The sequence below is a fragment of the Ursus maritimus genome, unplaced genomic scaffold, assembly GCF_017311325.1.
Source record: "Ursus maritimus isolate PB19 unplaced genomic scaffold, ASM1731132v1 scaffold_19, whole genome shotgun sequence".
Lineage (NCBI taxonomy): Eukaryota > Metazoa > Chordata > Mammalia > Carnivora > Ursidae > Ursus > Ursus maritimus.
The window spans coordinates 8,546,128-8,571,099 of NW_024424341.1; the positions used below are offsets into that span (position 1 = coordinate 8,546,128).

Here is a 24,972-nt window from a genome sequence, read left to right on the forward strand (position 1 = left end):
AGGTTGTAGTAGTTTGTACTTTCACATGTAGCGTGCAGGTGCGCACCACGCAAGTGCCTTTCCGTGTATCTTTGTCAGAATTGGCTATTATGAACTGTAACATTTTTTTGGGGGAAGTATCTTGTTATGGGCAGTAGTCGAATAGAACTTTGTCAGTGCCTTCATGTGAGTCTGAACTTAGTAATTGATAAGGACTTCGGTTATGAGAACTGGAAAGCTGGACCTTGGTGTGGAGGTGGCCCAGGCAAGTTGCAGGCCTGGCAGGTGTCCCTCAGGAAGTGGGTGTCAGCCCCTGAACAGATAGATGTTGGGTGAGCTGCCGGCCGGCGCTCATCTGCCTGCCTTGGCCTGGAAGGCATCAGGGAGGCTGCCTCTGGCTTTCGGGGTGGAGCTCTGAATCTACTCATACCCACCCCCTGGGCAGCCCGGTTGAAAAGGTGTGAAACAGGTTCTCCCCCTTTTTTTTTTTTCAAGATTTTATTTATTTATTCGACAGAGATAGAGACAGCCAGTGAGAGAGGGAACACAAGCAGGGGGAGTGGGAGAGGAAGAGCAGGCTCCCAGCAGAGGAGCCCGATGTGGGGCTCGATCCCATAACGCCGGGATCACGCCCTGAGCCGAAGGCAGGCGCCCAACCGCTGTGCCACCCAGGCGCCCCAAGGTTCTCCCCTTTTTTATAGCTGGAGAAGTTGAGCCTTCAAGGGCCCTTTCTTTACATTCTTTCCCCACCTGATGATGAGCATTTATGAAATTCATGTAATTTTGAAAGGCTAGCACGTCTCCTCTGGCGCTTATCTCAGAGCCAAAGTGATTTTCTTCGCTTCTCTATTTTGACTTAAATGACCTGTGCATTGCACTTTTTAAAATATAGAAACTTTTTTGTTTATATCTCTTCCTTGTCACTTTAAATTGTCGTTATCATTAATTTTGAGGTTAATGTAAATTTTACCCCATCAAATTAATTTTGATTCGCATCCTTTTTTCGGGGGCATCCTTTCCAGGTACATAGTGGCAATTATCATATTGTTTTTATATAATATACTTTTCCTTTATAAACAGGGAGTGGAGTGCTTTCTTGCTCACCTTTCCTTTAAAAAAACAAAACAAAACACTGGTGCCCTAGTAGAAGACGCTGTGTTTTGGTCACAAATGAGTTTTGATCAAGAGTTCTATTTTCAAATTAAAATGAGAAACCGTAAGGCTGGGTAGGAGACTTTGAGCCGTATTTACTAATTAATCGTACCGAGTTTTGATCCAGATGTGGGAGAAACTGACATTTTCCCTGTGTGGTGGGAGGATCGCAGAGGCACAAGTTACATTAATTTGGGAAAGCAAGCTTACAAAGGTTCTCTGGGCTCGTCCTGCTGACCTAATAAAGTGTGCCGGGCACGTAGTGGGCACTCCAAAACAGGATTCTGTGCCTTGAGGATTCTTCAGGCACCTAGAGGTACATGGCACCATGCCAGCAAAATTGTACAGCCCACAGAGATAGAGCCACCTCGAGATTATTAAAAATCTGTACTGGAAGCTTTTTGCTCAATGTACTAAGATTTCTCAACTCTTGACGAATTTTACATGTAGCTAGTTACATACAGGCGAGAGAGGCCGTGATGTTTCTGTTCCCTCGTGTGGGAAGGAGATGGCCCAGGCCTACGTGAGATGGGTTCTCGTGTTCTTACTGTTCAGGTATGTTTGAGCTGCCGTAGCCCTCCTTCCCCCCCACCTTTCTCTTCCCCTCTTCCAGGTCACCCATGCAAGTCAGTAAAAGAATTAGGATAACCTGTGGAACCAGTTTTTCCTAAATAGGGAGGTGGTTCCATGGAATATTAATGTTTAGGGAGGTCTTATTTTAAAAGCTTATCCGACTTAATGTGCTGATTAAAAACCTAGAATCCTAGTGATAAATGGAATTTTAGAATCTTTTCCATTTTTTACCAAGTTCTGAAGTGTCTGTGGGGTACCTGGCTGGCTCAGTTGGTAAAACAAGCGACTCTTGATCTTGGATTGTAGGTTTGAGCCCCACATTGGGTATAGAGATTGCTTATAAATCTTTTTTATATTTTTAAGATTTTATTTATTTATTTTAGAAAGAGAACACAAGTGGGGGGAGGAACAGAGGGAGAGCATGGAGCCTTGCTGAGCACAGAGCCCGACATGGGGCTTGATCTATGACCCTGAGATCATGACCTGAGCCGAAATCAAGTGTCAGACACTTAACCATCTAAGCCACCCAGGCGCCCCCAAAATCCTTAAAAAAAAAAAAAGTCTTATTAGACCTCATTTAGTTTCTTTATTTATACTTGTAGTGACGGGGACCTCACTACCCTTCAAGTATCCCATTCCATTCCCTGTAGCTGTGGTCATTGGAAAGCTCTCCTTCTGGTCATCTGAAGCCTGACTGTGGTGGAACAGTGTGGAACTTATACATTACCCACCACAAAACTACTTTACATGAATATTTCTTTTCATTAGATGGAAATTACCCAGGACAAGGATCACGTTTGAGTGACTAACCTTCTTTCCTTCTAGTGCATTGAACTAGGCACTCCATAATGTTTAGAGAATAATTTCTCACTCAGTTGCTTGTAGTTTGAAGATTAACTGAAAGTTGGGCTAAATATTTTTTGCCTGTATTTGAATTAGAAATGGTGTAAATGGGCCTTTGTAGCATAGATACAGTCACGTTTAGGGGTTTTCCCCGTTGGTTAAAATGGAGGTTTTTCCCAGTGGTTTTGGATCACAAATACACTGATCATTCACAGCAAGCAATCTAGTTAGATAAGAAATCTGTTTTCCTTTTAATTTGTGGTCCTCCTCCTTCTGAAAGAGCAGCACAAGCTGTGAACTTTCTAGCCTGATCATTTTAGCTGTTGTCTTCAAGAAGCTGAAGCCTGGGAAGCTTTAAGAAAAAAATCCGAAGGTGATGATCTTTAGGTGCCCAGCAGTGTACCCAGGAAGACTTGACCACCCTGGGAGCTTACGGATTCGTGTGCAGAACTCCCTGGAGTTTTAAAATCCAGTTTTTTGGTTTTTTTGTTTTTTTTTTTTTTTTTCAGTATTGCACGGTACACAAGCAGAGCACGCTACAAATCATTCCTTACCAAATGACCCAGGTTTTGACATTAAGGGCTAGAAAAGGATCCTGGTTGCTCACCCCTAGTTTGTGCCTGAGGACACATGCTGGAAAGCACCAGTCGCTTTCTGAAGGAACACAGCTGCCCTGAGGCAGAGCCTGAGTCTAGAACTCAAGTTTTTTGACTCTTAGTCTAAAAATAAAGCATTAGAAGAGGCAGAGACTGTTGATTGCTTACTTGGCCATGCTTTAATAAATGTTATAGCCAAGTGAGGTTGGGCATTAGGCTTTTTTTTTTTTTTCCTTCCTCAATATCATTTTTGCTTTCCTGGTGCGTCCAGCTTCCTGCGACTCCTGTAGCTGCCCTAAACCAGGGTCCTTCAGGACTGTGTTCCTGCGAGGCTGCCCTGCATGCCTGCCCCCCAACCCTGCAGGGTGCCCCTCTTGCTCCCAGGCACTTGGCAGCCATTGCTGTTAGCGCCCTTCTCCTGGCCTTGCGCTGCGCCACCGTTGTCCCAGGAGACCCCGTGAGGTCCATCCTCACGCGGCCCCCCGCCGCTGCCTGCAACCGGCCTCCAAGTTGAGCAGATTTCCTCCCATTTCCCCCTCCCTTGCCCTCCTAAAGGCACCTGCGGCCTTCAGTTTCTTCTGTCCTCCGGTAAGAATCGACTGCATTCGACTCAGTAGCCGGCCTGGTGGGTTTTTCCTTTCATCCCGTGCATTGACTCCCCAGCCTCTCAGGCTTCAGCCCTCGCAGGCAGCCTCCCTCCCTCCTTCTTCCCACTGCTGGTCGAGCTCTGCGGGGCCAGCCATTGTGTGTGTGTGTGTGTGTGTGTGTGTGTGTATGTGTGTGTGTGTGTATGTGTGTGTGTGTGTGTGTGTATGTGTGTGTGTGTGTGTGTGTGTGGTATTTGTGGCGCCCATTCCTTTCCTGCGCCAGCCCCCAGGCCTTCCTCTAGCGCTTCTGCAGTCGCAGTAATTTATGGACTGCTCTCTCTGCATCCAGTCTTGTCTCTCTGCCAGTCCATTGTTGGCACAGTTGCCAGATGAATCTTCAGATGCTGCATTTTTGAAGTCAGTCTTTCCCTGGTCCCTCTCGGGAACGTTGAAGTCGCTCCTCGTTCCCCTAGGAGAGTCCAGACTTCTCAGCTCCTCATTCAGAGCCTTCTGTGGCCGGTGCCCGCGTTGCTCGGTTGCTCCTCCTGCATCTCCGTCGGCCGCAGCCTGGGGAGTTGGCCGAGTGCTGCTGTTCCTCCTGGGCCCTGGAAGTTTTAGCTCCTTCACGGAGCCTTGTCTGCTGGCCATTCATTTCAGGTCTTTGCTGGCAGTCCCTGGCTCACTTGTTCATCTGACGCTTGATTATTCACTAAGCAGACATTACAAAAGACGTGCTGTTTTGCCCCTGTGAGGAATGGATTATAGAAGGGTGAGAGGGTCAAGTCTGTATGGCCAGGAAGCTCGCCTGTGGCATCTGGGGTCTGTTTCTTGCTGTGTTTATATCTACTGGATTGGAAGTGTAAAGGCAGAGGCCAGGCCTTACATATCAAAATTTAAAAATTAAAAAAAAGTCACCAGCACATGTCTACGGAGCAAGTATTCTTCGCAGGCACGTAATAAACGCCGTGAGAGCTGCTACTCCGCCTCCATTAAGACTTCTTGGAATTTCTTATTTTATGTAACTCTTTTGGCATTTTTTTTATTAAATTCTGTATATTCCCGTTTTAGCCTAGCATCAGTTGTACCATTAAAATTGGGGTAGAAATCTATGAACATAAATTCATCAGCGAAGTTACAGGACTTAATTATATAAGGTTATTTAAGGTAGTGATTTCTCATTAGACTGGCCTTGCCCATATTAACTTTTCTGCTTTTTTTTTTTTCTTTCAGTCTGCATGAAGAAATCAGTGATTTTTATGAATATATGTCTCCAAGACCGGAGGAGGAGAAGATGCGGATGGAGGTGGTGAACAGGATCGAGAGTGTGATTAAGGAGCTCTGGCCCAGCGCGGACGTGAGTACCTCTCTGGGTAGCTGGGTGCTGGTGGCGATGTCCCTTTCCACAGGACGGAGAGAGTCTCAGGAGCCCTCGCACACAGGTCTATGTGTGTCTCAGCACTTACGGTCCCGTTAAATTTTAAAGGCAAACAGTTTTCTCTAGCCTTTAGAATTTGGGGCATCCTAATTTTTTGCAGTGAATCGGATGACTTAGTTAAAACTACTTCTCTGCAGCGCTGAATAGCAATACTAAAACTAAGCTATATTTAGGAATCATTAGGATACAGAGAAGAAGGACAAATCGGGCCTTCTTGTAGTAGTGTGTTGCTGGATCTGACGTATGAAAATCCCATTACTGTTTTGTTCCAACCGGCTGGTATAGATGTTATAGAATTGTTTATAGCTGAATGAAAATGTCAAGTTGGAGTTTCTTATGTCATTAGAAGTTCGTTTTTTTAGGCGAATGCAGGCCTAAGTCTGTTTTCCTCTCTTGACATTGCTGTTTCCTTCTTTCTGGCCCACGCTTGTCTCCCAGTGCAGACTCACCTGGTGAACAGAACTTAGGCCCAAGATGTAATGTCCTCTTTGCTTGTTTGTGGTTCTTGTTGTTGAAACTAAGTGAATACTTTTTTAGGGCTTCTTCTTTTTTTTTTTTTTTTCTGAGGGTCTTTTATACAATTTTGTGCATTCAAAGAAGTTAGAATCCATTACTCCGTGTTAAATGGCTTTTCTTTAGACTTGGCCATGGGATGGTGATGGGGGAGCCAGGGAGGTTTCTTTTGTTCAGTTGGCAAAACAGAAAAGCTTCAAATAAAATACTGCAGGTGAAGGGAAGGGGGTGGGGGGGGCACTGATATTTTATTGAGCAGCTACTGTGTGGTCACATGGGTTCTCCCATCCGCGGCGGGTGAGTTTGCCACCCAAGGGTCCCTTGGAGTGTCGGAGACATTTTTGATTATCATTGACTGGTAAGGTGCTCTTGGCATACGGTGGGTAGAGGCCAAGGATGTTCTTAAATACCCTACAGTGCACAGGACAGCCCCTCACAGACAGCTGTCTGCCCTGGACGTCAGTCGTGCTGAGGTTGAGAAACCCTGGTTTAAATTAATCCTCCTCTTTTCGAGGTGGGGGGTTTTATCCATCTTTTTGTTCCCAGAGGAGAGACATGTAGCTGTGATTCCATTCCCGGGTCCATCTCACCTCTGGGGCTGAGCGTTCACCCTTTAATGCGTGCAGTTCCTCGCCCACCCGGAGCCTTCCACTGTGCGCCCTGGCTAAGACAGCGTGTGTCTGGTTTTATGCCTCAGCACAGTGTCAGGATGACACTGCCTCCTGTTCTCCGTGGAGCCGGCCTGCTGCTGGCATAGTCTGGCCCTAACTCAGGGACCCACGAGAAGGTTCTCGCTCAGGGAACCCAAACCACGCCTTTGCTGAACATCTCTCTGGCTTATAAGAGAACACGAGTGACTTGAATATTACTTTCAAAAGTTTTCTATTTCAATCTGTGCATTTGGTATTTTAACCTCATAAGTTTAAAATATATTCCTAATGTCTGCGTATGAGAGGTAGCGTCCCTGCTTCTGGAAAGCATGGTGTTGTTAAAAAAATGCTCTTGTAGTACTAAGAAGTACCAACAGAGGGTAGCAAAACCCTGATAGTTCTCCATAGCAGGGTGGCTTTTCATCGCGTATCTATGCGATATCTATACATTACCTTAATGTAATAATTTTTTCTATTTCAGGTCCAGATATTTGGAAGTTTTAAAACTGGCCTGTATTTACCTACTAGGTTAGTACATTTATGAAGCTTTCAGGGGATTGTGCATTTTCCTAGATTTTGGCTGTTGACGGTGGAGGAGTAGACACGAAAGAGATTTATGAAATGAAAATTCAATTTATCTGTGTTTTATTTGAATTACCTTGAGGGTAGAATATCACTTGAGATGTTCCTCTCAAACTGGTATGTGTGTCCTCTGGGATAGACGTGAAAGGGCGTGTGTCGCATGGGGACTCAGTTAACAGTCTCAGCAGTTGACTCCCCCGCCTGCAGAGAACCGTTCGCCTCTATAACTTCACCCGCTAACTCAGACACTGATGTCATATTGCGGCAAAACCTGTGATTGTACGGCCGAGCCGCGTACACCGCAGAACGCCAGCTCTATCAGTTCGTATTAAGAACGCCTACTGTTAGCAGTCGTCCCAGCATCCGGACCTGGCGCTCCAGGCTACTCTTCTCTGAGGAAGGCCCCTTATTAATTTTAGTTTTCTTAAATGAGGCCAGTCATGGCCCACCGCTTGGGGCAGGGCAGGGGGCTTTTTGGGAATGATGAGGCTTCCCCAAGGGGTGAAAACCTGTTTTCTATAAACTGAAATTTCATCATGTGGTGGTTTTTGCTTTTATTGTGGTAGGAACACTGAACGTGAGATTTACCCCCAACACAGTTTTGAGTGCACGGTACAGAATGATTTTAACTCTAGGCACCCGTCATGGTTTCGGGCTTGAGCTGGATTTGATCTGCTTTACCCAAACGTAAAACGTATTGATGTGGAGAGATCCTAGCAATTTCTGCTCTGCCTGTTGATGTCGTAGGCCTACAAAAGCCATAAAATATCCAACTTTGAGTTCATGAATGTTTTTCCTTATTTAGCTTCTGAGTTTCAGCAAAACCCTGAGTCACTCTAAAAATGTAATTGAATTTTCTGAATACGTAGCACATTCCCATAGTCGAGATTGAAAAGGCACAGTAATAATTACAGTGAGAAGCCCGGATCCCACCTGTGTCCCCTGCTCCTTGGAGGAGCCGCTGGTACCAGTTTCTCACACATCTGTCCAGGAACATTCTAGAAGTACAGATAAAAGAAAACGTGCGTGTCTTCTTCCTTTTTCATCCAAATGGTGTCACCCTGCACCCACTGTTTGCAAACTGCTTTTTACACTTAATTATCTAAATCAGAGTTAATCAGTTAATCTCATCCACATGGGCATTTCGTAAGTCTTTTAGTCCCAGAAACCTTTACGAACAGGAAATGTTCACTGGTGTTTTTTGAGGTTTTACTTCCTTCAAAATCACCCTGTTTCCTGAGGCCTGACTTCTGTGAAATGACCAGGAGGAGCTGGTTGTTAAAGCCACCAGCCTCCGCTGCCCCTCTAAGAGCAGCCCCCGCCACCACATTTGGTTTTCATTGGGCGGAGTGAGCAATAGGTTTTCACTGCACTAATTTGGAGTCAGGAAGCCTGAACCTAAGTGAAAACAAGTACGGTTCCTTCTTAAACAACCTTTGTGTATGTGTTCTGTGTTCAGTGACATTGATCTCGTGGTATTTGGCAAGTGGGAGAACCTTCCCCTCTGGACCCTGGAGGAAGCCCTTCGGAAACATAAAGTTGCTGATGAGGATTCGGTGAAAGTTCTAGACAAAGCAACTGTAAGTTCTTCCGACATTTCACGTAAAAATCTCTAGTTACTAATGCGTGAAACTTACAAAATTAAAATTTAATTTTGGTGAGCATAGTCGGCTTCTCAGCCAATGATTCTTTCCTTTCCTTAATGATCCCAGTCCTTGCATAGAAATTTTGTTTGTGAAACAGATGAACTTGTTGTGGTTACATATTTCTTTAAAAAAATAATACTCAATCTTATCTTACATAATACTCACTGTAGAGTTTTTAAATATAAAGAAGTATAAATACAAATATGGATATCTGTTAAATAGTTTATACTTATGCAAAACATGTTGCTCTTCTCTCTTACTTTGTGTCCTTGAAAAATTGTGTATACAGTTGACTCTTGAACAACATGGGGGTTCCCCTACACAGTTGAAAATCCAGTGTGACTTTGGATGCCCCCCAAAACTACGAAGAGCCGTCTGTTGACTGGGAGGATTACTGATCACAAAAACAGTTGATTGGCACATATTTCATATGTTATCTGTATTATATACTCTGTTCTTAGAATAAAGCACTCTAGAGGGAGGAAAATGTTAGGAAAATCGTCTGGACAGTACATTTACGGTATTGTATAAAATTGTGTAAAAGTGGGGCCACACAGTTGAAACCTATGTTGTTCAAGGGTCAACTGTGATTGAAATTCTGTCAATCAAGTAACTTGATATTTTAACTATCTCTAGAATGGCCATTAAAGAACTTCCACGGATGCTCATTATAGAAATTAATTTATCTGTTTTAGAAGTTTAGTGTTTTGTGTGTTAGGTTTTCTTAGACCAAAAACAACTCCTACTATTTCTTATAAAAAGCTATTAATTTGGAAACCCAGTTGTGCATATAGAGTTTGCTGGCCTGAGTTTTCTAATACATGGTGCAAATAGAGCCTCTTTTTTTTTTTTTTTTTAAAGATTTTATTTATTTATTCGACAGAGATAGAGACAGCCAGCAAGAGAGGGAACACAAGCAGGGGGAGTGGGAGAGGAAGAAGCAGGCTCATAGCAGAGGAGCCTGATGTCGGGCTTGATCCCATAATGCCGGGATCACGCCCTGAGCTGAAGGCAGACGCCCAACCGCTGTGCCACCCAGGCGCCCCTAAATAGAGCCTCTTTAAATAAAAAATATTTAAGTAATCTTTGTACCCAGCGTGGGGCTCAAACTCACGACCCTGAGATCAAGAGTCATATGCTCTCCTGAGCCAGCCACGCACCCCAGAGGCTTTTTTTTTTTTAATTTTATTTAAGTTCAATTTAGTTAACATACACTGTATTATTAGTTTCAGAAGTAGAGTTTAGTGATTCATCAGTTGCATATAACACCCAGTGCTCATTACATCCCGTGCCCTCCTTAATGCCCATCACCCAGTTACCCCATCCCTCCACCCACCTCGCCTCCAGCAACCCTCAGTTTGTGTCCTATGCTTAAGAGTCTCTTATGGTTTGCCTTTTTTTTTTTTTTTAAGAATTTCTGATACCTGATATAAATCATGCAATCATTTTTTTAAATTTGAGAATAATTCTCATGTCTTAACTTCTCTTGGCAGGTTGTTTTACGGGCTATTTGCAAAACTGACCAATAATACGAGTGGATTATTGTGTTTGACCTAATCTAGCAACTTTCTAATTAGGAACAGTTTGCCGATAGGCCTGACATTCATAATACTTTTTTTTTTTTTTTTAAGATTTTATTTGTTTGAGAAAGAGAGCGTGAGTGGGGTGGGGGGAGGCACAGAGGGAGAAGCAGACTCCCTGCTGAGCAGGGAGCCCGATGTGGGGCTCGATCTCAGGACCCTGAGATCATGACCTGAGCCAAAGGCAGATGCTTAACCCGCTGAGTCACCCAGGTGCCCCATAATTCTTGATGTTATACTGACTGAGTTGGAAACTGTTATCCAAAGTACAGAATATTGAGAAAGGTTTTTATTACCTGATTTCAGAATTCTCAGCCAATAGAAATGATAAAGTAGACTGTATGAGGTTAAATGCTAACTACATAAAGTATCTAAAAGGCCAAGCGAACTGTGGTGTGTAGTAGTCAGGACACTCCAGAATCTGTATGTCCTCAGGAGGCTGAGACCTCAAGTCTAGTAACCTTTCCATCCCCCGATTGTGGTGTTTAATTTGGTTCGAGTTTTTAAATTTTGCCTTTCTTCTCTTTCTAGGTACCTATTATTAAATTAACAGATTCTTTTACCGAAGTGAAAGTCGATATCAGCTTTAATGTACAGAATGGCGTGAGAGCAGCTGACCTCATCAAAGATTTTACCAAGGTCAGAGAATTCATAGTGTTTATTCAGTGGAACTCTGAGACATGGAGTTTTGTTTTGAGGTTCTGTTGTGGTAATGTTGTGATACGCTTTGCTAACCTCTTTCTATGCGTGTTGCGTGCTGCTTTTCTGTGCGATGGCCTTCCTTTCCTTGAATTGGCTTGTGATAATCAGTAATTTATAATGTGACCTCAAGTCAAGGGTTTGGAAAGCTTCTGGAGAACACCTCTGCTCTAGAGCTTCCTTTTAGCGGAGCTAAGGGCTGAAATGCTGAATAATCATTCTTGTCTGCTTCTCATCTCTTAAGAGTTGAGATGAAGAACGTCCCGAGCCCCCCAGATCATTTGTAAGGTAGTTTCTGCAGGTTTCCCTACTTGGTTTTGAGGTGATGTAATGTCTGTTTTCACTTGTTCGATGTTCTTCCAAGACAGGGAAGAATGTGTCAACATCTTCAGAACATTTAACGTGCTTCGACACGTCAGCCTTTTTCTCCTTAAGCTAAAAACCGTTAACTGCTTTGCGTCACCTAGAATATCTTTTCTGTCCATTCACAATACTTTCCTTTATCAACTCTACAGATTTAGCTTTTTCATTTCTTCGTAAGAACAAAACTGAACTACCTTACCGTGTTGTAAACATTGTGTACTTGTTTAAATGTGCAGAGTACAGCAAAGCAGAGAAGGAAAAAGATTACCCACAATCCCACTCTTTTGGAGGTGTTGGGTGTGTGTAAATTTTCTTTTTCTGAGAAAAGAAGCCTTTTTTTTTAACTGAGAATAATATGTGTGATAGAACATTTACTGGTATCAAAGGACAGTGAAAAACGAGTCCCTTCATACCTTATGCCTAGATCAGTTTCATGGGATTTGCCATCATCAACCTTTCTTTTTGGCTTGTTTATCCTTTTGAAATTTTTGTTTTTCCAAGAAATTTTTAAATTCTCTGCAAACTCTATTGTAATCTTTTCCCCCCATTCCCCTCCCCTCCAGCAGCCGTCAGTTTGTTTCTTTTGATTATCCTCTTGAAATTTTTAACAGAAGGAATAGCATGTTCCGTACACATCATCTCGTACTTTTTGGGGGTTTTCATATCAGCACAGACACGTTTCCTTCATTCTTTTCATTGACAGCACAATAGTCCTTTGTCGGGTCATGCTTTGTGTCACACTCCCCTGGTGGTTTTTTGCTCTCACAGAAAGTGCTTGAACATCCTTCCGTACCTGCATCTTTCTTGACACTTGTAAAATTGTAGGAAGATTCTGGAAGTGGAGTTTCGAGGTCATATGCAGATCAAATTCTGTTGGAAATTTATTTGCCCGATTGTTCCTTAAAGAGACCATCTATTTATGGCTTTGACCAGAATGTTTAAAAATGATTATTTCTCCAAAGATTTGTTGTTATTTTTCATGCTTGCTTACTTTGACATGATTTACAAAAGTATAGACTTTTTTCTTTCTTTTGGAAGCAGTCAGTATGTGTTCATTCTAAGTGTCAAGAACAAACTAGAAATCACTAGTAATTCTACCACTCCTAGGTAATGGCCTTTAAGACTTCTTTCTAGATGTTTGGGTCTGCTGTGTTCCCCTCAGCGTCCTTAGCCTAGGGCCTGGCTTGTGGAGGGCACTTAATGAGTATGTGCCTGAGTGAAAGACGGACTGACACTGTCCGTGTTTGCCAGCTCAGGTGTTCTCAGCCATCTCTGCGAAGCGTGGAAGGGGGTCTGTGTGTGGTCACCTGCCCACGTGGAAGCCAGCAGGCAGGACTGCTCCTGCCCCCGCACCGGGGCTGTGCACAGTCATCTGAAAGACCCTGGTCTGCTTGCTGGAGAGCCACCTGCGAAAAGGGATTCCTTCACATCCCCCTGATTCAGTGCTTTGTGCGTTGAGAGTTTGTCCTGTACTGTTTCTGTTATCTGTTTACAAGTCAATAGCATATGATGATAAATAATTATGTAATAGGGTGATAAATAAATATGCAGTATGGTAATAAATATGGTAATAAATAAATGAGTGTCATCAAATTTATATTGCTAGTGTTTCTGTCCCGTAGTGAGTGCTTGGATGCCGTTATTCACATCTACCGGTTTTAGACTTTTAGATGTGAGAAAATCCTTCATTACTTACAGCTTGCTTTTTTCCTAGCTTGCTCTTAAAATAGAAAATTAAGTGTACTGGATATCTCCACTAAAGTTTGTGATGTAAGGACCAGCTTATGCTTCTGTTAATGCTTAGCACAATTACTGAAATAGGAATTCACTGAAAATGTAATTCTCTTTTTCAGAAATATCCTGTATTACCATACTTGGTTTTAGTATTGAAACAATTCTTATTGCAGAGGGACCTTAATGAAGTATTTACAGGTGGAATTGGTTCATATAGTCTCTTTTTAATGGCAGTCAGTTTCCTTCAGGTAAGTTGTTTCTTTATACCATGCCTAGTGGACACCAAAATAAAATAAATCAGTTCGGAATCATTTTGGGAAAAAATTTAAGTCCAGTTCTAATTGGAATACTTCCCTTAATTACTTCTTTTTCCTTTAAACTGGATACCTTTTTATAATTTAACAAATAAGTACTTTTTAAATCCCAGGGAAGAATTTTTGGTTTTGATCCCATTTATTCTAGTAGTTTTCAGAATTTTCACTCAGATTTTAGCACGCATAGGTATGGCGTGGTTTTCCTAAGTGTAAATAGTGGTATAAATGCCTGAAATAAGAACATCTCCTAAGCCGCTGATCTTGGAGGTTGAGCAGGAGTTGAGATCTGCGATCTGCGTAGAATGAGTCTGAAGTCTCCGTATCGTCTGTGAATGTATTTATGAGCACGGTGTTGCCAGCTGCCCGGCTCTGCTCGCGAGTCAGAATGACTTCCTTGATGCGCTGGGCCCCGTCGGCCCCATCAGCATCCCGGGTCAGCTGTAAAGTTCAGCCTCGAATTTTATAAATAGATTGTCGCCCACCAGTTGTGTGTCCACGGGCTTTCGTGTTGTCTGTAACAGCAGTACAGCTGCCGTGCCTCCGTGTCCCTCCCTGTTGGCTGCTCTCCTAACCAAAATTAGAATAGTACTGTTCTGTAGAAGCTAGGATGTCACTGACTCTCCCCACCTTGATGATTTAGAGAAAATCCAATATAATTTCTTTTTTTTTTTTTTTCCTGGTTTTAGTTACATCCCAGGGAAGATGCTTGCATCCCCAATACAAACTATGGTGTTCTCTTAATAGAATTTTTTGAATTATATGGACGACACTTCAATTATTTAAAGACTGGCATCCGGATAAAGGATGGTGGTTCATATGTGGCCAAAGATGAAGTACAGAAAAATATGCTCGATGGCTACAGGCCATCGATGCTTTATATTGAAGATCCTTTACAACCAGGTATTGAAATTAGGTAAATTTGTGGGCAAAGAAATGGCATTGTCAGTATTGTACTTTAAACTCTCTTTAGAGGAGGGGTGCCTGGCTGACTCAGTCATTGGAGTATGCCACTTTTGATCTTGGGGTCGTGAGTTCAAGCCCCATGCTGGGTATAGAGATTGCTTAAATAAATAAATCTTTTAAAAAAAAAAGCAAACAAACCTCTCTTTAGATAAAAAATTAAAGATTAACTTCTGATGGCATTCATTCTTTTTCATCAAAATGTTTTGTAAGAAAATACACGAAAACACGCCGCATGCGTACTGCCGGTGCGTTGGGGTAGAATCCATTTGACCCCGAGAGTCAGAGGAGTCTAGGTTAGCCGATGGGCGCATCTCCAGTTTGAAGGCCGTTTTTCTGCTCTGTTGTGCCCTCATTGCCCCTGATTCCAGCCAGTTGTCAGTCAGGGCTTTACGTGTGGTTTCTGAAGTCCCCAGAGGCAGTGAGCATGGAAGTACACCTCAGAAATGAGAGTGCAAGGGTTCAAAGAGACCATTTATTTTTCTTTGGGGCCCCTTCTTGCCTCTTTTAATTTTACGTGGTCTCCCTGTGCCTTTTTCAGCTTTACGTTGGCTTGAAAGAGACCAGCAGATCCCTTCCTTGCTTACGTGGGGTTATGGTTTGTTTGCTTGTATCCTAGTTTTTCTGGGCAATATTTTTTTTCTTGCTATGATTATAAAATATTTAGATTCTGCAGTATCAGACTTCAGTGGAGATGCTTTTAGTCATTTGCTTAACTGTGTTAACTTTGAAAAATGGGTAAGGAAAGGGGGTTGAGAGAGAGAGGAGTTGCCTAGGGGCTGTCTTCTGGCTGACTGTGCCATATCACAAACATTAATAGTTGTACACTTTTATTCATCGAGGAAATGTTTATCGGGAGGCTACTCGACGCAAAGGGCACAAAGATTTTCAGCAAGATGGTTCTTGCCCTTCAGGAGCTCATAATTTCCTGCCAGAGATCTTTAGATAGCTGATAGAAACGAAAGATAGGGATGTCTCAGTTAGCTTGGTTTCACTCTTAGGAGAGAGCAGGCAGTTAACTCCTTTTGTTTGCATGACTGTATACGGGGTAGTCCCTGCTGGGCCAGAATGCATTTAGGCAGTTTATATGCCATAGCGTACTTACTGCATGAGACACGCGTTCAGAGCCTGGGGAGTTGTGGGGACGACCGCCTGCCCCCATTCTTTGTGCAACTATAGCAGGAAAGCAATCGCCCTTGCTCTTCTGGAAGAGGGCCCATGAGCATTTAGTTCTTATTAAGCAATGGTCACGCTTACTCTCTTCTATATACATTTCTCTTAAAGGTAATGATGTTGGAAGGAGCTCATATGGGGCCATGCAAGTGAAACAGGCCTTTGATTATGCCTATGTTGTTTTGAGTCACGCTGTGTCACCAATAGCCAAGTACTATCCCAACAACGAAACGGAGAGGTAAAGGCTTAACTAAAGTCAGTCCATTGGGTCGGAATTGGTTGTGGCTTCGTGTCTCCAAATTAATGAACCCCCCCCCCTCTTTTTTCTTTAAACACATGCAGCATATTAGGTAGAATAATTAGAGTAACGGACGAAGTTGCCACGTACAGAGATTGGATATCAAAGCAGTGGGGCTTGCAGAACAGGCCCGAGCCTTCGTGCAATGGTAAGAGCTTTTCATTGATTGATTGACCGAGCATTAGTGGCTTTTCTGTGTTGTGTGTGTTTAATGGGAAGAAACGTTTTCCAATCTTTTGCCACTCTTTCAGGAAATGGTGTTACCTTGATAGTAGATACTCAGCAGTTAGATAAATGTAATAATAATCTATCTGAAGAAAATGAAGCCCTTGGAAAATGTAGAAGTAAAACTTCGGAATCCCTTAGTAAACACTCTTCAAACTCTTCATCAGGTCCAGTGTCTTCCTCTTCTGCCACCCAGTCCAGCTCTAGTGACGTCGTAAGTATGAGGATGTGGCTTTTCTGAACCTAGACACTTAGCAGTTCTGTTGGGGGGATAGCTCTGTGTGGGGGGCTAAGCCTGACTTCTTATCTGTTACTGGGAAATTTTGATAACTTCACTGATCGTACACGTCCCCAGCACTGGATTAAAATTCTCAAGTGTATGGCGAAAGTGAGAGAATTTTAGTGGCGTCCGTATATATGACCATTAGATTCTGCCGCTGACATGTCACTAACTCATCTTACTCTTCGCTGCATTGCAAAGTAAGTTACAGGCATGTCCCCCGCAGTCCTGCGGCGTGCTCCTGACTAACCAGAGTTCAGTACTTGGTTAGTTTTTTCTTTTGATACAAAAGCTACGTATAAGGAAATCTCAGTTTTACATCACTGAATTTTAACAACTGTATACACGTGTGTAACCCCAACGATAACAAGACATAGACTCTTACCATCATCCTAGAGAAGTCCTTCATGGTGCTTTCTAGTCAGTCCTGAATTCCACCCCAGGGGTAACCACTGTACGATTTTCTGCTGCCGCAAGTTAGCTTTGCCTGTTGCAGAATTTCACATAAGTGGAATGATTCTAGAGTATACTCTTTTGCTTAAGGCTTCTTCCACTCAGTAATGTTTTTGAGCTTCTTGATTGAAGTTTCAAAAATTGAGAGGTAATTTACACCACGTTCACTATTTTGAAATGTGCAGTTCAGTGGTTTTCAGTGTATTCACGCTGTTGTGCAGCCATCACCACTGTCTAAGTCTGGGACGCGGCCGTCACTCCAGAAAGACACCTGTTAGCAGCCCCTAACAAGTCCTCTTTCCCCGAGGCCCCTGGCAACCCCGCCTCTATGGACTGACTCTAGCCCTGATTGACTTTTTAGTATCAGTTATACCTACAGCTACTTTTCCTCATCAGGGTTAATTTTGAGTTTCCTTAATTGACATACAAAATGGGCTTACCCATCATTTGACTTTTGACTTTATTAAGTGTATGAAGTAAAGAGTAATCTAAATGTGGAAGGGACGTAATCTTACATTGTTGTTGATGACCATGTATCATGATGGCGTCACGAATCCTCGTACGGCATAGTCTCTCTCCTGGGTGTCTGTGGTTCCTAGAGCAGAGCTGTGGAGTCGTCACAGACACAGTGGGGCGGACACAGAGACGGCCTCAAGAGGGAGCTTTAGGGACGAGGAGTGTGTGCCTCGGAGCCGCTGGGTGGAGTGTGAAGGAGAAGGGTAGACCTGAGGGAAAAAGGAGCACAGTCATGGCCCAGGCAGCCCAGAGACAGGTGGGGTGCGGCCCACTGTCTCCAGGAAGTCCTTCCCCACATGCGGTGTTTGGTTGGAGGGCTCACTGATGGGTTATCACAGACTCGCAGAAATCGAGCCTTTTGAACCAATCATTTTGATTTTGGTTGAGTCAGGGACCTAGGACCTTATCTCTGCCACATTCTTTCCATGGTACCATGGTTCATTTCCTGTAAATAGATGTGCAGATAAACTTGGACCTCTGTGAGCCCCTTCAAGGCCGATTAACAAGGTCAGGCGTGGGCAATAGATTTCACAACAGACAAAGACCCTCTGATAAAATAAGCCGCTCTGAATGTTCGGAGGGAAATTTGTGAAAGAAGGAAAGCTTAAGCAGTGGATTTTATAAATTCCTCAGGGTGCTTCCTTTGACTCCCAGAGGTTTAAATTGAGTCCAGAGAGTACTTAGCCGACGTTGTTTATCCTCCTTAATATTGAATTTCTAAATTATTAATATGTCACATTATAACTCGTATGACTTGTGTTAGGATTCCGACGCGACACCATGCAAAACCCCGAAACAGCTGCTCTGCCGTCCATCCACTGGGAACCGAGTAGGGTCGCAAGATGTGTCCTTGGAGTCCTCTCAGGCAGGTGGGAAAATGCAGAGCGCCCAAACCACTAACACCTCCAACAGCACCAACAAATCTCAGGTGTGTGGAATGTGTGTTTTTTGATTGTTCGTATTCAATACAAAATATTCAGAATTTCTTACACGTGAAAAAAAAATATATGTATATATATGTATGTATGTACGTATATATGTATACGTATACATCATGGGTTTGAAGAAAACTCCCTATAGGTTTAAAGAACAAACCTGTTTTTTTCTAAGAGGTTCCAAAGCGCAGTGCTTCTAGTAGTAGGATGTCCGGAAGATCATTATGAGACACCATTGTCATGTAAGCCTTTGTGGGAATTTAGTGACAGGTCCTTATAAAGTGTCCCAGCCAACCCACCTTATTACAGATTCAGCATTAAAAAAAATTGCACCGAGTTATAAAAAGATTGAATTGTACTTGAAATAAGCTCACGTGAAGCTTGTGCATGACCTCACAGCAATGTCGTGCGTATGTGGGGGAGACATACCCTTTTTTACATTTTAATATCCGGCACCTAGTTGCTTGTGTTGAAACGATCGGGCGGTGGTCAGCCACGGTCAGTTGATTCGTATCAGCTTTGACGTAGAAAGGCCAAAGAAAATAACTCTGTTTTCAGTTTTGTAGTTGCCTAAAATTTTATTAATCGTGAAGAATGAATCAGCATGAAGAAAGGAGCCATCTCATACTGGGCTCTGACCCTCCGTACACTGGGGACCTTGGGGAAGGCCCCTTGGCAGTGGAGATGGACTCTTAGTGTTGGTCACCTCGTGCCTGACCTGACTCCCAGAATCCAGTTTACCTATACAGCCTTAGTCATGTGCACCAGACACAGATCCACGTAGAAATGGCAGTTAAAGTGACAGCAAGGAAGTGAAGACCCCTCACCTGGCAGCGCACCTGTGTGTCCAAGCGTCTCTTCCAGTAATGCCATTTATTATGTGGTACGTGGGTTGATAGGTTCCTTGAGAGAAGTTTTACGTTCCATGCACTCTGTTAAGAAGTCAAGGCAGTATTCCAATATTTCCATCAAAAAAAAAAAAAATAGTGGAAAAGTGTTAGAGCCCAAGAGAGTGAGCCCCTGTGGTACCATTTTCTGTCCACTAGATAAGTCAGCGAGCATATTCCTAGTTTCGAAAGCGCCCCAAGTCAGGTCTTAGCAAGTGCTGTGTTGAGTCCCCAAGACTGATGTCTCTTTGACCACTTTCTTTCTCCGCAGCATGGATCAGCAAGGCTCTTTCGTTCTTCCAGCAAAGGCTTCCAAGGTACAACTCAGACAAGCCATGGTTCCTTGATGACTAACAAACAGCATCAAGGCAAATCAAATAACCAGTATTACCATGGCAAAAAGAGGAAACACAAGAGGGATGCCCCCCTCTCAGACCTTTGTAGATAGTCGGCGTTGTACGATGGACTGTCTTCTGTGTGCAGTGATCTCGTGCTCAGGACAGTTGGATAGGGACTCCTGGCATTCGGGAGCCTCACACTGTTCACACTCTGATTTAGCAACTGCGTTTTTTCCCAGCTCGCCACGGAACGGATCATGAAGGCTGACAACTGCAAAAACAAAAAGCAAGCAAAAAAGGGGGAAAAAAAAAAAGGCTGCTCATTTGATAAGTCATATGCTACAACAGGGTCATTTTAAGATTTAAAGCTTGAATGTAAAATAAATCTATTTCTCATTGGCTTTATGCAGAGTTATAGGGAATAGTAGTCAGCGTGGGTAGGGCGATAGAAACAAAAACCGATTTCAGAGGATGGGGTGGGGAAGGAAAACAAAAGTATCTCATAGGAAGTCCAGATTCCAAAGGGGAAAGTGATCTGTGCATGTTTTCTTTTCTTTTTTTTTAAATATTTTTGCATATATTTACCATTTTATTGTGTGTATATATAGATGACCATATAGGAAATGGATATTTGTAATAGTGGATTTGTTAATACTTTTTACATAACATTACTGTTTAAATTGTAAACAGATTTTTCTCAGGATTAGTTTGAAAAATAATCTGACTTGTCATCTTAACATCCATATATAGGGAAGTGATTAGTTCTATTACTCAATTTGTTTTCCTCAGCATTGAAATGACTTACTAGAACCCTTGTGACCTGCTGCAAAAATTTTTCCTCTCTAAAGAAAAGGTTTATGGTGGCAAAATGACGTTTTATTTTGTAAAAAAAAAAAAAAAAAAAAAAAAATGTACTATGTACTTTTGTGTAAACACTGAAAAATCTCTAGTCATCTCTAAGAATTACCTTGCAACTGTTTTCTATAGTGCTGTCGTCTTGGGCAATGGGCAATTACATGACTTTGTGTTTGTTTCCTTTGCAGTCTTTTTTTGTTTTGTTTTGTTTTTCTTCCTAATAGGAAAAAAAAAAAAAGGCCACCCGCGTCCGGTCCCGTTCCTGTTGCAGTGACTCCCCGAGTCCCACAGACCTTGCATGCTGGCTCCTCTGACCCTGTGTACCGCGCGCTTGTGTTTCCATCTCTTCTTTTTTAAACCCACGCTTAACTACTGTGGGAGAGAATAACTGTAAACAGCTTTAATTAAATCATACTTATAAAAAACTATTTTCTTATACTCCACTTTATGCTTTTGGTATTGTTGATCTTTAAAAAATTAAATGGTCTTTGATAATGGATCTATTTTGTATTGCCTTATTAAGACCAAATACTTCTTGTCATCCCATTCTTTATCCTCTCCTTCCATGGAATTGTTATCTTTAATTAAAACTTTTTAAAACATTGGCTTGTTTCAATCCTACTGTAAATTTTGGTTGTGGTCAGCTTTGAGCGCCAATGAGATGTATAATTCTGTTATCCATCACATGTTGAGTTTGAAACTCGGGAATATTGACTATAACAGGATGTAAGTGACATTTCTGAAAATGCTTTCTTTCAATGTGAAGGCTCTTATGTTTAGCATCAGTGTGTGTGGCTCTGTTTAATTATAGCCATTTCTGAAATGAGATTCTTTTACATATATATGTGTATATATATATATATATACGTGTGTGTATATATATATACATATTAAGTACTATTGGCTTTTAGGAATTTCTTTTATAGACATTTATGAAATACTGAAGATCAATCAGACCATTAATGGACACTTAGTGCAACTTTTTTAAAGAAAATAATGCTAAAGTAAGACCAAAACTGATGTCATCACTGAAATTAACAGTTTTCGATATGTTCGTATTTTAATTCACAACGGAAGAATGTGTTCCACAACTGGAAACTCCTAATACTTGTGTAAACCGTGGAAAATTTTAAATGTGATGTTATTTTGACAATGTTTTAAATTTTCGAGCCCCATTTTACTCTGATCAGAATTTTTATCACGATGTTGAGCTTTTGTTCTTAGAAACGAGTTTGTCATAACATACCATGCAGAATCACAGTATTTATTTCTAGGACTCTTGCGAACGTGTAGACTGACGTTTACCGCTAAGGGAACAATTATTTATAAAATAATATTAAATCCAGTATTAGCTGCCTACTTCAGACACTTAATACTTTGCAGAGATCCATTGTTACATTAACCACACTGAAGTTTTTTTCTTTCGTTGTTTTGTTTTAAGAATCACCCTCATTGTTGAAAGTAAATGTACTCTTAGGGAGCAGATATTAGCGTTCCAATAAGCATGTGATTATATTAAGGTGGTGGTAGCGGGAAGATAATCTTGATTCCATTGGGAATCTTAGGTTTTCGTAAATTTATTGGGAAAATAGTTTTTCCTGTACTGCTGAAGTTTCTTTTTGGTAAACAGTATCTTTCTAAAAGAAAAAGCATGAAGGAGAAATTGAGGTGTGTACATATCCTCAAATGACCAGCATTGTACTCGTGAATACTGTGTATCTCGCAATGAACAGGGTGGAAGCTGTTCATTTTTCAATCTGAAGTAAAAATACTTTCAAGAACTTTTAGTTTGCCTGCTCATTTGTTTTTGTACATTTCATCTCTGTATTTGACTCCCGTCCTTTTTTCTTTTTTGACTTCTAATACTTTCTATGAAGATTTTGTGACTATATCGGAAACGTGTCATTTAAATATTACGGTCCATCCATATTCATGAGTCATAACCCTCCTTTGCTCGTACTTGCAGAATGGGATCTTCAAAGTCGGCCTCGCTGTGGCGACATTTCTCTGGCAGTCACGTCTGTGCACCTGGTCGGCGTCGAAGCTCCTTGAAAAGTCATACTGAACGTTTCAGCACCGGTTTTAGAAGTGCTGATAGGTCGTAGACGTGCCCGCGCCCAACCTGAGTGGTTTATGTTTTGATGACAAAGGGAAATGCATTTTTTTTCCCTTCCAGTTTTAAGGTGTCCATCGAAGGCGCCTGGTTTTTAGTGTCTTTGTCTTGTTTGGCGATGTTGCGCGTGGTTGTCAAATCTCGCTTCCATCTCGGGATCTCTGGGCTTCAGCAGTTGATTGTACTCTACTTCTGTCCTAAGTTCAGTTGAGCCTGTCATTAAAACTTCGGCTCCGGATATCCCTGGGTGAAGTCTTCACGGGGTAAAAGCCTGCTGGCTAGGGACCGCGTGACGAAGAGTCTTTTTTTTCTCTGAAGTCTCGTACCCACCTCCCAAGTGTTTCTCCTTCCCTCCCCCATGTCGTGGTCAGTGTGAGTTGTGTTTGTCTCAACCTGCGGACTGGTGTTTGGGGGTTACAGAGCTGTAGGCAGGCCAGAAGAGAGGATGGCCCCACGGTGAGCGGCGGGACCCTCTCGCTGCAGTGAGCTCCCTGCAAAGACATCACCATTATCGGGTATTCCTGTTCAGTTGTGTTGATATTCTTACGGTTCGTGGTTGCGTGTCAATTTCATGTCAACGTTGACGTCCGGTTTGAAACCGATGATCCGTTCCTGCAATGGTAACATGCTGTTGATTTCTTAGCGTTTCAGTCACTAACTAGGAATGTTGGTAGGAGATTGGTTGCTTCTCAATTAACTTCAGAAATTAAGTGGTAGCATACGAAAAAGACATTGCCAATTTTGCTGTGATAAATACTGAAGCGTTAAATTTAATGGTCGGAAGAATTCGTTTTCACCCATCAGTTCTTGCTCTCCGAGCTCATTCAGCGCCTTCGATCGGTGGAGAGCAACATTCTCATCAGCCGTTTTGTGAGGAAAGTATTCCATAAATGGCTCTGTGGAGCTTAATTGAGTAGAAAGTTACATTTAATAGTCACTCTTTATTCTAGTTTTCATCAGTGACATAATTCATCTGGTGAGATATTTAGAGAATGACGTAGCATCACTGTGGGAACAAAGATGTGTAAGAGCAGTTCCTTGGAAGTGGTGTCTGCATCTTGCCTCAGCTTCTGAACCTCAAGAGTATCTTGTCAAAACATTTACGGGCGGAATCAACGCTAAAAACAAATCTCCATACATTACTTGATATTTAACGTAACTAAGAAACAAGTCACATTTCACCATGGAAGTTAATCGCATGGCCCGAAAACGACGTAACCCAGAAGCCTGCCTCTCCCATCTCCTTGTGAGCGGTTTTAACTTGACACTTTGAGCAACTTCTTTTTTTTCCCCATCAAAGATAATGACCTAACCAGCTGTAGAAATCAAATGTTGACAGAATTATTAACCAGGAGAATTGCTTATAAACTCTGCTGACCTACTCGATAGGCACAATTAAATATTTACTTAAGGGCAGTTTTTAGTTAATAGACTGCTAATGTTTGTTTTACTCTTATGCAGCTTTTGTGATTTTTAAGTATTTGGCCTTTACATTTTCTACTTAAGTATATGCCCTATTAAATTTAACCTAGTCCACAGTCTACGCCGGAAGGAGTTCACACTGTTGAAGAGACTGAACCAGAGAGAGAGAAGGCATCCCCTTTGGTGGTCAGGAATTACTGAGAGAAATGTTAGCCGTATCACTAAGAACAGACGATAACAGGAAATCTCTTAAATTTGTGTATTTCAGCACAAGTGTTTATTAGTGTTCGCACATCATTATCTTTGCATTTAGTGTAAGTCCTTGTGCTAGGCGGCCTTGTCCGCTAGTCATTGCAGAGCTTCTATGTGGCTACAAGGCCTGGGCTCCACTAGGGAGACAGTCTGGATGAATTTGTTAGGAGTGGTGTTTTACCTTAAAGATGCCGCAGTAGTGACCGATGATAAAGGATCACAAGCTGCTGGTTACCAGAACCGTGGGGTGGGTGGGTCGGGGAAACAGAGGCCTCAGAGACGCGTTATCTAAAGCCCGTAACTTGCTGAAGCGAATGGGGCGCTCAGTCTCTTACAGATTAGTGGGCCATACCTTCTAAAGAGAGATTATTTATTGGTTATCAGCCAGATTTTTTTTTTTTTTGAGTTTAAATTTATCTCGCCTTTCAACTTGGGTTCTGCGGAGTCCATGGCTGTGTACCCTAAATCGTTTCATTATTACCTTCTATATTTGGTCACAGTTTCTCATAGTATGTCTCTCTGCCCCTAAACCAAAATCTCCAAAATTGAAGATCCTTTTCTGATTTTTATATCTTTAAATTTGAAGGAGTCACTTAAAAAAGTCTTTTGAAAGTCCTGTAATCCTAAAATAACCCAAGGACTCGGGACAAGGATCCGAGTCTTCGCTGTACTCAGCACCAAAAAGCACTGTCTTACCGCACGGTGTGAACGGTGAACGTGTAGCTTCTGGATGCAAAATGTGAACGGACGATTGAGAGAAACCCCTTTTCGTGGAATAGACGTAGATGTAATACATATCTAGACGTTTGGCGAGCCAGTGTTTGTGTTTAATAACCTTTTCATTTATCTCCTTTGATTAGCATTGCCTTCTGTGTTAAGAAATGCGGACTCGTGTGAGGTGCTGGAGGTTTGAATCATCTTGAAAGCTTTCCAAAATCTTGTCTAGTTACCGCTGCAGAGGCACTAAGGAGTTTGCCAGAAAAAGAGATTTGATACAAATGATTTATGAAATCTCGACA

General features: G+C 42.3%; 1 protein-coding gene across 2 annotated transcripts in view; it reads left to right on the forward strand.

Annotated features, from left to right (window-relative positions):
* The window catches only part of TENT4B (terminal nucleotidyltransferase 4B), a 67,784-nt gene extending 45,831 nt beyond the window's left edge, over positions 1–21,953 (forward strand). The window contains exons 2-12 of one of the 2 annotated variants that reach the window (XM_008702636.2): positions 4,961–5,084; positions 6,810–6,856; positions 8,370–8,490; positions 10,668–10,775; positions 13,052–13,180; positions 13,933–14,146; positions 15,491–15,617; positions 15,722–15,825; positions 15,929–16,116; positions 17,915–18,079; positions 19,245–21,953. In XM_008702636.2, the coding sequence (XP_008700858.2) occupies positions 4,961–5,084; positions 6,810–6,856; positions 8,370–8,490; positions 10,668–10,775; positions 13,052–13,180; positions 13,933–14,146; positions 15,491–15,617; positions 15,722–15,825; positions 15,929–16,116; positions 17,915–18,079; positions 19,245–19,421 (1,504 nt within the window). In that variant the 3' untranslated portion in view covers positions 19,422–21,953. The remainder of the gene's footprint in view (positions 1–4,960; positions 5,085–6,809; positions 6,857–8,369; positions 8,491–10,667; positions 10,776–13,051; positions 13,181–13,932; positions 14,147–15,490; positions 15,618–15,721; positions 15,826–15,928; positions 16,117–17,914; positions 18,080–19,244) is intronic. The other variant, XM_008702637.2, reaches the window with a different exon arrangement.
* The last annotated feature ends 3,019 nt before the right edge of the window (positions 21,954–24,972 follow it).